The sequence below is a fragment of the Lupinus angustifolius genome, unplaced genomic scaffold, assembly GCF_001865875.1.
Source record: "Lupinus angustifolius cultivar Tanjil unplaced genomic scaffold, LupAngTanjil_v1.0 Scaffold_290_10, whole genome shotgun sequence".
In the NCBI taxonomy this organism is placed as follows: Eukaryota; Viridiplantae; Streptophyta; class Magnoliopsida; order Fabales; family Fabaceae; genus Lupinus; species Lupinus angustifolius.
The window spans coordinates 1-16,783 of NW_017727616.1; the positions used below are offsets into that span (position 1 = coordinate 1).

Here is a 16,783-nt window from a genome sequence, read left to right on the forward strand (position 1 = left end):
AAGGCTAGGAGGTCTTGATTTGAGGATAAGAATCTTAGTTGGGGCTAGTTCGCGAGAAAGGTTTTCTTATAGGCGAAGGGTAGAGTCAAACCAAGGATTTAGAGATCCTAGATTTCAAGAAGGGAGTGTCCTATGTGCTTGTAATTGAATTGGTATTTGTATCCATTTTTCAATATTGTGAAGAAAGAAAATCTCCCTAATCTAGAAGGGGAGGCCTGGATGTAGTTTGCAGTGGATCACAAACGAACCAGGATAAAAATCCTTTTTGCATTGTTCTTTCTCTCTTTATCTTCTTTATGTATCTTGTCATTATAAATTGAATATGTAATTGCAAAATTGGATATTTTTTTACTGCCATATACTAAATAATTGTGCATAAAAATATATGTATCATATACGTTCAATTTTGTTTTAATTACTGTGCAATAGTTACTTGATTAAACCCTACTGTTAATTGATTAACTGGACTGTTTTCCAGGAGTTGGGTTTTGGTTCAAGAAGCGGTGATTGTTAACCGCTACACCTATTCAACTCCCCTCTTCTAGGTGTTCCTAGACCACTGATACCTGACAGGTAGCTTGTGGGCAGAGACTATTGTAGAAGGTTCACACTTCAGAAAATGCAGCTTATATGCTAACCAAACCGGTTACCGTGGACAAGTTCAGGCATTGCCTGAGCATGCTGAACATTCACTGATGTTGGACTATGGAGTGCCCCCAACCCAATGGTGGAAGATGGAGATTGATGGTATTCACCAATGTGGAGATTGTTGTGTAATGACTCATATCTCTATATAACAACAATACAAGTTATGGGTTTGAGCTGATGTAAATAGGTTGGGGTAAATGACTATATATTTATGTTATGTAAACTTAATGTAACAAGGATAAGAATAGTCAAACACTAATCTTTATTCTCTAATAATATATAGTGGTAGTCGCTCAACGCTTCTGAAGACATAAGCACAATGGGTCGAACCTCGTTACTAAATGTCTTGTCTCTATACTCTTTACTATTTGATCATTTGTTGATTCCCAACAATGTCAATTGTATAAAAAACAAAAGAAAAATAATATGATATGATATTTTTATTTTTTAGATGTATATAATATTTTGATCATTTAGATGCATTATAATATTGTTTTTACTTTTAAATATAAAAAAATAAAACTAATAACTTGCTTTTCGTTATTGGAGGGAATTCTTTTCCAATATTTTTTAAGGTAAATGTTCATTCTTGTTATAGAAAAATAGTTTTATATATTAATTAAAAATATGTTAAAATAGGTGTCAATAATACTTTGTTACTCATTGAATGAATTAGTAGACTGAGTTTTGATCAACTAACTTTTGTAAATAGATAAATTTAAGTTTGTTGACTTATTTTACTTGAATATGTTATGATTAGAAGTATTTTAAATAAACAAGTGTTTGTTTGGATAGTACACCACAAATTTTATATTATTAAATAATTAGGAGATTTCCGTTATAAGATGAAGGGTTTTGATACTGTTAGAGATCTATGGAATGGGCAAGCGCACCGTATCGTTCAAATAATAAAATCCGGTAAAGTACTAAGATATCAGCCTCAGGGAATATAGTGGATTTACACTAATTTCTACGATAATGAATTGCATATTTATTTACACGAATTTGTTTGATAACTTGATAATAGTTTTGTAACAAGGTTAAATTAAAATAAAAAGCTAACTACGAATTTAAAAGCGTTGCGATCGAAATTCATCATCTTTCCTTTTTTACATCTATAGATTCAATTCCAAGTAACTTGCGAAGTTACTGATTCTGATGCACATTTTCGGCAATTCATTTACATCAATTCTTTGAGTGTAAAATCCTTAAATAATCATTCAATTACCAATTCATTGGCAAAATTGACTGATTAACTAGCATTAAAAACAATGTAAAAACAATTCATACATCATTATTCATTCCCAAAATAATGGTGTATGAAGGAAGATAATCCAAATCAGGTGTCAAAATTAACTTTCCAATTAAACTTGAACCCAAGAACAAGAATTCAGTAGCTAATTAAACTCATGCATTAAGAACGGGATAAACTTCCCAAAATCAAATAACAATTACATTAGAATTGAATCCAAGAGTACAAGGTAAGAAGATTACATTTCAAATTCCAACAACGAAGAACTAGCCACTCATCCTTGCCATTACAACACTCTGATCATGAGAAATACAAGAAATTATGTGAAATAGAATCGTTTCCACAATTTCTATCCTAATCTCCCTATATTTTGTGTCAAGAATTGCTTCAGAAGTGTTTCGATCCCTTCCTTTTTTTCCAGAACTGCCTATATCAGACACTAATTGATCCTCTCTCGCTCAAGCTAGAGATTCTCACTTGAGCGAGATAAGATGACCTTTCCATGCCTGAACACCTCGCCTGGGCGAGAGAAAATGACATTTCCATGCCTGATCACCTCGCCTGAGCGAGACTACCTCGCTTGGGCGAGGCTCCCTCGCTTAGGCGAGGGAGAAACAGTGAGCATCGGCTTTTTGGTCTTGAAATAACGCTTGGGCGACAGTCCCTCCCTTGGGTGAGGGATGTCGGTGTTTTCTGCTGATTTTCCTCTGAATTATGGCCTAAGAGACCATTCCCTCGATTGGGTGAGATTTGTGTTGTTCAGAAACTTATTCCTCTCTTTTTTTTCTCCTTTATTCATAATCTCTTAACCTGCAAACAACAACAATTACTTAAATTCATAAACAATACAAGATTGCTAGATTATTGGGAATTGTATGCAATTACATCATAAATCCACACAAAGTGCCCTAGAATCATATACATTTCATTAACATTTTGGCACTTAACATATACCTAACAAAATTTCACTAACCATTCTTTCCCATGTTTTTTTTGTAGTTTGAAGTGTATTTTTTCACTCTTTTGGTAAATAATTAATCTTTTTTCGAGATTTGTGGTTGCTCTTTCTAATAAGTGTTACTGTCAAGAATTAAATCATTAACATTTTGGTCATCCTATAAATCTAACAGTACTGCTAGAATAACAATCATTGTTTCATATGTTAATTAAGGATACATGTATCTTAGTTGTTATATACTTATATTTATTACTTCTTTGTGATTACGTCCTCTACGAATTCAAATTTCTATCTTGATCGTTTGACATGAAGTTCCAATATAAATACATGGTTCATTATTGTATTTGAATTTTGGATCGAAGCTATTCATAATTTTAATTGCAAAAAGCAGATAAACACACAAAATTTAGAAATAAATTAAAATATATTATAATAACAAATAAATCTAATACAACTTAAGCTTTAACATGCTATTGCATTGGAGATTATACCCTCAACATGATTGACAATAACGTAATTATTTTTGCCATATATTGCATCTTAGAGTTAGTTTGGGAGGTGGATTTTGAAGAGGAAAGAGAAGACTTCAGGGTCATCTCACAAATGTATTTCATGACTCTTAAGCATTTTTTTTCTTTCTTTACCTCCAAAATCCAACTCCCAAACTAGCTTGTAGTCTTCCTTTAGTATGCAAGAATTAGAGAGAAAAGAAGTTGTGAACAGAGAAATAAGAGAGAGTTTGTACTTTTCTCCCATTTGGTTGACATGTGAAACAGGGAAGAGATAATAAAAATTTGTGGGACTCATGCCCAAAGTCACTCTCTCCATAAATGCAAAGAAAGGAGAAGAGAAATGGTGAGTAATGGCAAAAATACCCCCAATTATCTTGTTTTCTTATACAAACTATTACTCACTACATTAATTGCTTTAATGTAAAAAAGTTGAGAATTGCATTACAATGAACAAGTTTTAAATTTAACATTATAATGTTTAATTTAATTTTTTTACTATGTTGAGAATATATTTTACCATTTATTTATATTATAATCTAAATTATTCAATTAGAATAAAATACTTCTTTATACTCTCTCTATTGTATGGATATTTCTGTCATTCAAAGATTTATTTTTATCTCTTTATTTTCTCTTTCTCTCATACCAAATAATAAAAAAATTTATTATAATTTTTCTTTATCTCTTTCTCCTCTCACTCTTTCTCAACAATCTCTCTCCTCTCATTTTTCTCCCCCTCAACCAAAAGGAAAATGTGAGAAAGAGGAGAAAAAAAGCATATTTTTGTGATATTTGGTATAAGAGAAGAATGAGAGAAAATGAATATATTTTCTTCTCTTTCTCTTTTGTTTGGTTGGATAGAAAATGAGAAAAGAATGACGATATTGTGATTCAAATTACAAAAATGTCTCCAAAATAAAGAAGAGATACATGAAAATGTTGTTTTATTATTAATTAAAAATAAACGTTATAATTTTAAATTATAAATTTTATTATAATTTTAAATTATAAATTTTATTACAATTTTAATTAATATTTTCAATTGATATGGTTTGTGACATAGTTTGGGATACAATTTGTAATAACAGGGTCTAGGTAAAGTCTCTATTTCTCTTCTCACTTTCTCCTCCTCACAAGTGAAGGGAAGAAATTTTGTGGGTTCACCCAATTTTTTCCTCTCTCCCTTCTTTCTGCCCTCTCAACCAAATATGAAAAAAATTTCATTTCTCTTCCACTTCTCTCTCCCTCTTTTCTTTCTTCCCTAACTCTATCCAACCAAACTCAACCTTTTACAACTATGTTTGTTCATTTCATAAAAAAACCTTAGAATGACTAGTTGTATTTTCTATTTGAAGAATGCAACCAATGTGTTTTCTACACCAACAAAACTCTTTTATCACCATAACTCGTGTAGGAAAATTATGGTTAAACATCAACAATAGTAACAAAACAACAAAGGAACATGAATAAAAACTCACTATTATTAAGATTTTATCATGTGTTATTTCAATATCTAACATAACTTCAATATTGTTAAATCAATTTTATTTTATATCCTGAATAAACTCCAATTAACACTATTGATATCACATTCTCTCCCAAATCTCTAATCTTAAATGAATATCATACTAGTCTTTAAAATTGTGAAAATATGATATTTTAGTTCTTCAAAACCATGTTGTAGGACATCATATATTTATTATAAAAGTGTTCATCTTACAAGAGCCAACCTCACATTAATAACAATTTGATAGCCTAATGTTATTTTCCTTCAATTAAATATAGGAAGAAGGGGTAGATTCTTTTCACTCCATATTTTTTTATTAACTCTTCTTCCTTATTGAAGTACACTTTCATATTTCAAGAAAATAAGTTAAATAGTAAATAAAACAAAAAACATTTATATGTGAGTGTAAAAGTTTAACCCATCATCACTAAATAATTGATATTTATTTATAATTGACTTAAAAAAAACTAATACAAATGAATGGTAAATAATATATTAACGGTTTCTATATTGATATTATAATCCAATTATCTATTTGAGCTCTAATGATGAATGATCCATGACCCTGTAATATTTATACCCGACCCGGTTTTGACCCATCTATCGTTCCTTTTCTAAACACGAAACCGCCATTGCTCAGTGTCATTTCCACCACAAACGCTAATCAATTTCAATAGAAGGATTTTAGTGATTTTGATCGGAGAGGAATCGAAAATGTTGGTCGGGGGTGGTCTGAAGAGGTGGCAGCAGGCGGCGGTGGCAGTGGGTTCTGCGGTGGGAGCATTGTTGGATCCACGACGAGCTGATTTAATAGCAGCGCTTGGTGAGACAACAGGGAAACCTGCTTTTGAGAAGGTTCTTCAAAGGATGCAAAGTTCCCCTGAAGGAAGAGTTAGTTTTTTATTTATGATAATATCATGTTTTTTATATTCTCTTTTTATCAAATTAAAACATAGGAATCCATCTAAGGATTGATGTAGCTTCATTTATTGAATCGCTGTTTATAAATATGACGAAATTATTGTGTTTGGAATCAATATGCATTGTATTGATTGATATTGGGAATTGTGGATTTTTTGTCCGGAGGTCATGAATTCAAATTCTGTAAATAGTCTCTCACTCGAGGGATATCAGAGATTTAACCTCCCCAGACCTACCAGGTGGTAGACTCGTACATTGAACCATTTTTCTTCAGTCTTGTCCTTGTTGTATGCCGAAACTCCACCATTGATTGACATAGTGTACGAGGCTCCTACCATGTGAGGTCTGGGAAGGTTAGATGTATGTAGTCTTACTTTACAAGTGGAGATGTCAAGGATTTGGATCCGTGAACTCTTGTTATTAAGTGTCATACTGTTGCACCAATCCATCATAGGTTAGATGTATCTAGTCTTACTTTACAAGTGGAGATGTCAAGGATTTGGATCTGTGAACTCTTGTTATTAAATTATTGTTGAGGGATATTTGTTTGATTAGCTTGTGAAGTAAAGGAAAGAATGACGATATTGTGATTCAAATTACAAAAATGTCTCCAAAATAAAGAAGAGATACATGAAAATGTTGTTTTATTATTAATTAAAAATAAACGTTATAATTTTAAATTATAAATTTTATTATAATTTTAAATTATAAATTTTATTACAATTTTAATTAATATTTTCAATTGATATGGTTTGTGACATAGTTTGGGATACAATTTGTAATAACAGGGTCTAGGTAAAGTCTCTATTTCTCTTCTCACTTTCTCCTCCTCACAAGTGAAGGGAAGAAATTTTGTGGGTTCACCCAATTTTTTCCTCTCTCCCTTCTTTCTGCCCTCTCAACCAAATATGAAAAAAATTTCATTTCTCTTCCACTTCTCTCTCCCTCTTTTCTTTCTTCCCTAACTCTATCCAACCAAACTCAACCTTTTACAACTATGTTTGTTCATTTCATAAAAAAACCTTAGAATGACTAGTTGTATTTTCTATTTGAAGAATGCAACCAATGTGTTTTCTACACCAACAAAACTCTTTTATCACCATAACTCGTGTAGGAAAATTATGGTTAAACATCAACAATAGTAACAAAACAACAAAGGAACATGAATAAAAACTCACTATTATTAAGATTTTATCATGTGTTATTTCAATATCTAACATAACTTCAATATTGTTAAATCAATTTTATTTTATATCCTGAATAAACTCCAATTAACACTATTGATATCACATTCTCTCCCAAATCTCTAATCTTAAATGAATATCATACTAGTCTTTAAAATTGTGAAAATATGATATTTTAGTTCTTCAAAACCATGTTGTAGGACATCATATATTTATTATAAAAGTGTTCATCTTACAAGAGCCAACCTCACATTAATAACAATTTGATAGCCTAATGTTATTTTCCTTCAATTAAATATAGGAAGAAGGGGTAGATTCTTTTCACTCCATATTTTTTTATTAACTCTTCTTCCTTATTGAAGTACACTTTCATATTTCAAGAAAATAAGTTAAATAGTAAATAAAACAAAAAACATTTATATGTGAGTGTAAAAGTTTAACCCATCATCACTAAATAATTGATATTTATTTATAATTGACTTAAAAAAAACTAATACAAATGAATGGTAAATAATATATTAACGGTTTCTATATTGATATTATAATCCAATTATCTATTTGAGCTCTAATGATGAATGATCCATGACCCTGTAATATTTATACCCGACCCGGTTTTGACCCATCTATCGTTCCTTTTCTAAACACGAAACCGCCATTGCTCAGTGTCATTTCCACCACAAACGCTAATCAATTTCAATAGAAGGATTTTAGTGATTTTGATCGGAGAGGAATCGAAAATGTTGGTCGGGGGTGGTCTGAAGAGGTGGCAGCAGGCGGCGGTGGCAGTGGGTTCTGCGGTGGGAGCATTGTTGGATCCACGACGAGCTGATTTAATAGCAGCGCTTGGTGAGACAACAGGGAAACCTGCTTTTGAGAAGGTTCTTCAAAGGATGCAAAGTTCCCCTGAAGGAAGAGTTAGTTTTTTATTTATGATAATATCATGTTTTTTATATTCTCTTTTTATCAAATTAAAACATAGGAATCCATCTAAGGATTGATGTAGCTTCATTTATTGAATCGCTGTTTATAAATATGACGAAATTATTGTGTTTGGAATCAATATGCATTGTATTGATTGATATTGGGAATTGTGGATTTTTTGTCCGGAGGTCATGAATTCAAATTCTGTAAATAGTCTCTCACTCGAGGGATATCAGAGATTTAACCTCCCCAGACCTACCAGGTGGTAGACTCGTACATTGAACCATTTTTCTTCAGTCTTGTCCTTGTTGTATGCCGAAACTCCACCATTGATTGACATAGTGTACGAGGCTCCTACCATGTGAGGTCTGGGAAGGTTAGATGTATGTAGTCTTACTTTACAAGTGGAGATGTCAAGGATTTGGATCCGTGAACTCTTGTTATTAAGTGTCATACTGTTGCACCAATCCATCATAGGTTAGATGTATCTAGTCTTACTTTACAAGTGGAGATGTCAAGGATTTGGATCTGTGAACTCTTGTTATTAAATTATTGTTGAGGGATATTTGTTTGATTAGCTTGTGAAGTAAAGGAAATAGCTTCTCTCCAGAATCTGTTATTGTTTTAGTTTCTAAGTATTTGCATCCTTATGCACTGTTTTGCTGGCTGAGAAAAACTCTTTCTTTCTGAAAAGACATGCTGTTATATGTCACAATAAAGACCAACGCATTTTCTTTTGTAATCTCGGTTGATAGGCGGTATTGTTAGAGCGCCCTCGTGTTATATCTGCAAATGTAGGAAATGCATGGGACCTACCAGAAAACACATTTGGTTCTGCCTATGCTAGATTTATGGGATCAAGGAATTTTTCACCGGATGATCGACCTCCTGTACGGTTCATGGACACAGATGAACTGGCTTATGTTGCAATGCGGGCTCGTGAAGTGCATGACTTCTGGCATACCCTTTTTGGCCTTCCTACTAACTTGATTGGAGAGTCAGCTCTGAAAGTAATTGAGTTTGAGCAGATGTACCTTCCTATGTGCATGCTGTCTGTCATAGGCGGCACAGCGAGATTCAGTGAGAAGCAGAGGAAACTATTTTATCAGCACTACTTTCCCTGGGCCATTCGTGCTGGCGTGCAGTGCACTGATCTTATGTGTGTATATTATGAGCGCCATTTTCATGAAGATTTGGAAGATGTTCGCAGAAAATTGGGAATTGTTCCTGTTCCTCCTGTTCCTTAACTGCCTGTTATTTGTCGGACTCGATGGTCAGTTTTCTTTGCGATAGCAGTGTTACCTTTATGATGTGGTAGTGCAAAATGAAAGAGGATAAACCGGGGGTTGATTGCAAGAGAGATAGATTTGAGGTATTACCTTCCAGCTTGTAAAAGTAAGTGTAACTTGTATCCCTGCAATTGATTTATCTTCTTTAATAAAACTTCAGAGAAGATTTAATTTCTTCATCCATAGATGACAACTTGTACACAGATACATTCCCAATTTAGCATATATTTCACACACGTTCCTGATAGATTAATTTTTCCCCTTGAATTTTTGCCGTGTATATGGATTAAAAATGATTTTTGTTTTGCCATTCTTTTTCTGTTCTGCAAAATTGCAGTAGCTATATAACAAATCCTGGATAGTATCACAGCTAGTTGTTGAAGCTTGAATTTAAGCCATGATTATTTTATATTTATAAAAAGGCTAGTTTCTAAAAATACATCTACCTCAATATTTGAAAATGACTCAAGGAGAATAGGGAATGGTAGATTCAATTGAGTTCAGATTCCTCTTACATGAAAGCATTTATAGGATCAACAATGTTTCATAGCATATGCTTATTCCACTGGATTATATCTACCTCTAGACAGCTTAAACGTCTTTCAACACTAGTCCCTAGCACTCACACAATAAGGCCTATGTCCTATATACAAATGGTAGGTCATGCATTACAATCTGCACCTAATTTACTTACACTGTCATCAATATCACCTTCGCCTTATTTAGTTACCCACTGATACAGTAAAACCATTATTTTGATCATTTTCTACTTTGTATTCCTTCTCTTGTGGCATTTCTAGTTGCTTCAGTAAAGCTTTAATCCCCGCAAACATGGAGCTGCCAAACTTAAGAGCATTACATTTCCATTGTAAAAGAAAACACTAAGCAATTGCTATAGCTTAAGAAATATATCTTTGGCAGAAATTGGCCTTAGTAAAGGGTGTTCACAAAAGTGGGTGATCCCAACTTTGTAATCACCGGCCAAGTAGACAACCCCTTCACCTTGTGATCTTTCACCCACTCAATTATATCATGTACCAACTTAGACACCAACAAGTGTAACCATTGTTTCAAATTTCATATCATGTAATGTGACTGTAATATTGCGGATATGTTGACCGCCATAATTGCAATTGCGGTGTGACACTAAATCAAAATAATGTGGCCGCATTAGAACTATTTGGGTTGCATTGAATTAAAAAAAATCACAAAAAATTCATACCTTAATAGTCACAATTTGTATTGCAACGGCCACAATCGCAGCAACCACAGTTGTGTCTGCAATTGCGATTGCAACCATAATTTAAAACACGGAGCATTCACAAGGTTAAAGAAGCCAGATTTCAGAATCTCAATATTGAATTTCAAGTCTATGTTCAGTACCATTCTATGGAACTGCGAGTGGCACTCCAGTAAACTACAGAGGGTAGTCCAATGCCAAGACAGATTCCCAGATGAACATGCAGAAAGTGTTTAGAGATGGTGTATCATTTGAAGAACTCATCCAGCAAAAAGAGTCATTGCATAGAACTTTAAGAAACTTCCTAGAGATTCTCATCTTCATGAACACTTCAAAACTGTTGTGAATATATAACATCGAAGTACCTAAGTACTGCAATTCCTATATATAGCTCATGTTAAATTAGCTTGTTGTAAGTACAAAGGAAACTTCAGAGAACTCTCTTGATACTAATTTAGTGTCGAAGTATTAGTTGTAATAAGAACATGTTTCATTTCCCAACGGATGCTAGTATGTATGAATCTCATATAGATTCAGTTTAGAGTATTGTAAAGTACAATAGATAAATAAAAGATAAACAACCAACCATAGAAAGGTATAAACTAAATTCTACTCAATCCATAAGAGAGGAATTGTTATTTATGTTGTATCACCCGTTCAATTCTACTCAATTATTTGGTGTTAGGGAAGCTTAGGTCATGAAGTCTATGATGCACGGATTCGCCAAATACCCTCGCGTGTCGGTGTCCGACACGGATACGCTCAGATTCGCGAAAGATACGTGTCCATAGAGTATCCAAAAATTAAAAAAAATTAAAAATAAAAATAAATATCAAGACACGTATCGGATTCGTTTTCAATAAAATATAGGATATATAGATTCGTTTTGAATAAAATATAGGATATATAGATTCGTTTTGAATAAAATATAGGATATATAGATTCGTTTTGAATAAAATATAGGATATATAGATTCGTTTTGAATAAAATATAGGATATATAGATTCGTTTTGAATAAAATATAGGATATATAGATTCGTTTTGAATAAAATATAGGATATATAGATTCGTTTTATGATAAGATAGATTTGTTTTCAATAAACACTCACTTATTTAAAGGTCACATCCTATCAACTTACCATCACACCACATTGACCCTCAAATAGCTGGTACTTTCCGATCCATAACGTCGCTGGTCGGTGCTTAGTGTTACTGTCTCTACCGTCATAGGTATGTTGTGAAGAACAAACAAAAAAATGCTTACATTTCTTACTTCTTAGTTTCTTTTCGCTTAGTATGTTCCTTTTTGTGAATAGGTTAAACAAGTCAGGGGCTTGACTTGCTTTTTGTGAAAAAATAAAGGGATGAATTTTTTGTGTGAAAAAATGTACCGTGTTTTCTAAAAGAAAAGACCATGACACATGGTGTCATTCTCTCATCACACAACAAATTTCTGTTTCTAAGGCTAGACAGATGAAATTGATACTATTTTTGTTTCTAAGGCTAGACAATAAGCAATTTTATGAATTATTCTACTATATTTTCTAGTTTTGATACTTTGAATTTTGGAGGCAATGATTTTCATTTTCCATTATAATTTTTACTTTGAATATTTTGATTTACACTTATAATTTTATCATATTTTATGTATTTTTTATTAATTTATATGCGTATCCCTGAACGTATCGTATCCTACATTTTAGAAAAATGTGTGTCAACGTATCGGATACGTATCATATCCGATACACGTATCCGTATCTGTGCAACATACCATGAAGTAACTGAAAAACTCCATCTTGATTAGAAACTGTCTAGCCAACCAAAATTAGCTTTATCCAGGATACTATCTTGATTAGAAAATATATGATTCTAGGATTCTTTAGTTTTCCTTGGATCATTTTCTCTGACATGATTATTTCTTCCATCTTAAAAATCATTTCAGAAATTGGAGCAACTTACATTTTTGTTTTCTTTTGTTCCAAAGAATCATACAAGTTTATTCTCGCATATACACTTTTGATAGAAATAAATTTTTATCAATTCTAACAAAATTGACTTTTTATCCATGCTCAAATTTTAGTTTTCATTAATCTTAGACACTTGCTCCCTGATAATAAATCAAGTAAATCCTGAATGAGATTATTAATTATGCACTTGAATTAGTAATTAGAATGTAATATTTATGCATTGTAATATAAAGATTTATACACATTTAATACACTATCTATCATTCATTGGTATTACCAGTGTCAATTAGTAATTAGAATGATAATTGAAAATGAATGTTGGATGATAGATTGACAGTGTATAAAACTTTTACACTACCAGTGTATACATCTTTTTCTCTATTAATTATGGGCTTGGATGTAAGCATGATTAAGCTTTTGCCGAATAACATGCAAGATCAAGAGGGGGATCAAAATGGGAGGCGTTGGAGTCTTCCTAAAATCATCAAATATTGGTTATCTATTGATGCAGCCTCCATGAGCTGAGTTGTTAACCATGCATGGATAACTCCATGAAGTAGTTATAATTGGATTGATGAAGTATTTAGGATTAAGTTGATCCAAACACATGAGGGATGTTAGTCATTCTGCATCATCAAGACCTTTTTAATAAAGGCAGAACGCTGGTTTGGGCAAAGAGTGAAAGTCCCCTTGAGAGGTGTGATTACGAATTAGTCTCTGGCAGAAGGCTAGTGGAACTCATCATAAACAGCAAAATAAGTAACAGAGATAACAATAAGATAAAAGAACATAACTAAAAAACGAGATAATTAACTTTAGATTCTACTTTATCCTAGAATGAGATGGGTTATTACTCGGTATCTTTCATTCAATAGTCTATAACTCTATATGGTTTTTTTATGAAACCTTGTTTCAGTGAGAGAGAAGAGAATGGGCAAAATGTCTATAACCTTTTGAAGGTCAAAAAACTTAATTGACACTTTTCTCTGGCCTTCTTATTCTTGATTTTATTTTTCGCAGAGGCTACAAAACCAGAAATCAAACAGTCAAAGCTTATCACGGTTAATGGAAGTGTTACTCTTATCATGGTTTAGATTTTAACACTGGTCTTATACTGTTCTATGCACATACAGTCACACATCAGTGTTTATTGTTTTGATATGTTTCATAATCTTCTCATATTTTGTTGCCTTCAGGCCTTGTGAACATGGATTCTAATTTTATAACATACTTATGGTGAGCTAATGACAAACTTCAGCTTAAGTATGCCTGGATTCCATGACAAGTTATTCTTAACAATCAAAATGATTCATTCGGTGCATGATAACAAATAAAAAGAATTGCTAGAAACACATAATACAAAACTAGAAATAATGTGCATTTAGAAATAGAAATATTTGTTTCTGACAAACAAAGTTCTGTAATTGATGTTTAGCACATATTAAATATAGCACTCTTGATCGACCTTATCCCAGCAACCACAACCTATATTACACCATATCTCCCATTTTGTTTTCAAGACTTGAATTTCAAAAGAAAAACATTCTTCATGCAAAAGCGTCACACAGAAGGTATTATTTTGCATCACCAGGACCACCAAAGAGGTAACCCAGAGAAGAGCCACCACCAGGTGCAGCATGGACCTTGGTTGAAGGTCGGTCCTGCAGCCAACAAATCAAGGGGAAAACATCAATAAAAAATTCCAAAGAAAATACAACCGAAGTATGAGGGAACAGACTATATTAGCATAATAAAAGTAAAATGAAACAAAATGAGATTTCTAGTTTTTCATTTATTTCTTCACATTGTTTTGGGTAGAATCATCTTGATGCAGTTGCAACTTGCAACAGATCACTCTCTAGCACAAAATCAACCAAGCTTAATTCCATTATGTCTAATGCTGATAAGCATATGCACAATTTAACTTAATTTTGAAGAGCGGATTATTTGTCATGATACAGAGATAATTATATAAGTTAGACCATAGAAACCAAATTCGTTGGTCTGGTCGGGGAACTGCAAATTGGATTGTGAGTACAGATTTGTGGAGCTTTTGCGAAGGAGAGAAGGAAACCCTAAAATCTAAATGGGCCTCTTTAGCAGATAGACTTGTTTATTTATGTATTTTGGTAAAAGTAAATGGGCTTATTTAGTTATTTGTTTTTTAGTTTTTTAAAATATGGTCCAATATCCATTTAACTAGTAGTTTTCTAAAATGTGTCACAAACTTAACTAGTGTATCCAACTAAAGTATACTCCCTAGCGGATAGTGTATTGCATACCACTTACCCATATCGGGTATCGGAGAGTACCGCACACCACATGACTATGAGTTAGACAATACAGTTGCAATAAGCATACTTACACCGAGATTCAATATCAATCAATAGGAGACTATCTTTAAGCAATTATGAAGTATGAACAGGATTGGAAGCAAGAATCTAACTAATTTTCATTTTCCAAATATTTTAGGATACTATTCAGTTTTTTCAGACATTAGGTAGTAGGTACAACTAACGAAATTGAGAAAACAAGGCCACAGCAAGGTGACCACAATAAACTTCATCTATATGAGTGCACAATAAGTTAATAACAAAATTAACCATTGACTGAAACATGAGAGAAGCTAAATATGCATTTGGAAAAGTCAAATGTACCAAAACTAACAAGGCTACCTTGCAGACTAGATTAAACCCCTAGAGCTTTCATATTTATTTGTAAAATAGTTCGGAGCTTAAACTATCATCCCAAAATTTAAGCTGGAAAAGAAGAAAACAAGCATAAAAGGAGCAGTTAGTACCGTGATGAAGTTGCCGGTGTTCAGGCCATCTATAGAACTACTGTTGATACCAGCAGGCTTGTTTGGGTCTATTGTTGCTGGAGCAGCAACTGGTTTTGAAGGAGCAACATTATTTACAGCCTTTGCTTCAGGTTGGGCATTAGTTGGTGCTGATTTTGGTGCCGGGGCCTCACCACTGCCAAAAAGATAACCCAATGAGCTTTGCCCACCACCGCTGCTAACTCCACGACCCATGCTCAATCTCTGTCAAAGAAGTGAATCAAGTGATAAAAAGATCACACAACCCCGAAAATGAAAGGTGTAAATAAACATGAAGATCTAAAAATATTATTAAGAAAACAGTCACTGCCAAATACATTAATAAAATGCATTTTCAAGTGCATTCATAAAACTAGCACATGCTTTTCCATTTCCTTCTTAGAAAAGATACCTACAATTAAGTAGTAACTAGAAATTCCCTTGAATTCACTTCCTGTTTCTACAATCTTCTAAAGGAACCATACAAAAATCTTCAAAATTCCCTTCCACTCATTTCCTTGTTAAAAATGATACCTACAATTATCACCCAGTCTTATCAATTTTCTACAATCTACTTTCATGAATCATTTACTTGCTTCTGACAAAAATCTAATCCTTAACAGATAAGGGGACTTTGAAACATTATTCACATTAATAACCGCAACGTGAAGAATCAAACTAAATCAAAATAATCGGAGTCAACAATTATCCTCAGTTCATTGCTGATAAAAAAAAAATTATCCTCAGAAGCACTAAAACCAGTCATCACAAGATCAACAAAAATAAATTAAATAAAAAATATATAGATCTAAACAACAGAAAAAGCGATCTAACATAAATAATAAATAAATAAGAAAAATGAAAAGAAATGCATGTGGTGTAGGAGGGGTGAGGGATTGAAAGATCCAGAAGAGAAATGAAAAATTACGAGAGAAAATTGAAGCGAATGAGAGGAAGGAATGAGAAACGAAACCTAAATTGGAAGAGATAAAAGGAAAAGGGAAAGAGAAGTGAGAGGTTACCTTAGTTAGATGTGGTGTTTGGTTGGAGGAGCAGATCTGAAGGGCCAAGAGAGAGTGCTGAGATGTGTCTTATAAATAGATGCAATGGATAGCCACTCACACTTTTCAATAATAATAATAATAATAATAATAATAATAATAATCAAATACTATATTAAAAATCATTTTGCTAGTAAAGAATAAACAAATTACTAAAATATATATATATATATATATATATATAAAGTGGTAAACATTTGGTGGTGCACATTGTAAGTTGTCTTGAAACAATGTTGTTTTAATTGATTCTCTTGGTCTAACAAGCATCTCGTATACAAAGTTTGCAAAAAGTAATATTTCTAGAAAAAATTTCAATTTTGAAAACAACTAATATATATTTGTGGGTGCACGTTGTATCTACCATTCTACCACATCAAATCAACAAGGTGTTGGGCTAATAGTATAAGATTTCACTGAATCTCTAAGATCTCTAAGGTTTTATATTCATTGAGAGACAACCACAAACCAAAATAACTTAATTTATTATCCAAAAAAGTGAATATAC

The 16,783-nt window shown here is 32.7% G+C and overlaps 2 protein-coding genes across 4 annotated transcripts; one reads left to right on the top strand and one right to left on the bottom strand.

Annotated features, from left to right (window-relative positions):
• Positions 1 to 5,442: 5,442 nt before the first annotated feature.
• Positions 5,443 to 9,502, top strand: LOC109340951 (ubiquinone biosynthesis protein COQ4 homolog, mitochondrial). 2 transcript variants are annotated; one of them, XM_019578723.1, is made up of 2 exons: positions 5,443 to 5,768; positions 8,659 to 9,502. In XM_019578723.1, the coding sequence occupies exons 1-2, from the start codon at positions 5,592 to 5,594 to the stop codon at positions 9,148 to 9,150; spliced, it is 669 nt and encodes a 222-aa protein (XP_019434268.1). In that variant the 5' UTR covers positions 5,443 to 5,591; the 3' UTR covers positions 9,151 to 9,502. The 2 variants fall into 2 exon arrangements, with proteins under 2 accessions (XP_019434268.1, XP_019434267.1); XM_019578722.1 differs by lacking the exon at positions 5,443 to 5,768 and adding an exon at positions 7,584 to 7,896.
• A 4,251-nt stretch (positions 9,503 to 13,753) lies between these two features.
• Positions 13,754 to 16,304, bottom strand: LOC109340950 (protein SPIRAL1-like 1). Of its 2 annotated transcripts, none has more exons than XM_019578720.1 (3): positions 16,240 to 16,304; positions 15,200 to 15,442; positions 13,754 to 14,060 (listed from the first exon to the last, which is right to left on the bottom strand). In XM_019578720.1, the coding sequence occupies exons 2-3, from the start codon at positions 15,431 to 15,433 to the stop codon at positions 13,974 to 13,976; spliced, it is 321 nt and encodes a 106-aa protein (XP_019434265.1). In that variant the 5' UTR covers positions 15,434 to 15,442; positions 16,240 to 16,304; the 3' UTR covers positions 13,754 to 13,973. The 2 variants fall into 2 exon arrangements, with proteins under 2 accessions (XP_019434265.1, XP_019434266.1); XM_019578721.1 differs by lacking the exon at positions 16,240 to 16,304 and adding an exon at positions 16,146 to 16,163.
• Positions 16,305 to 16,783: the final 479 nt, after the last annotated feature.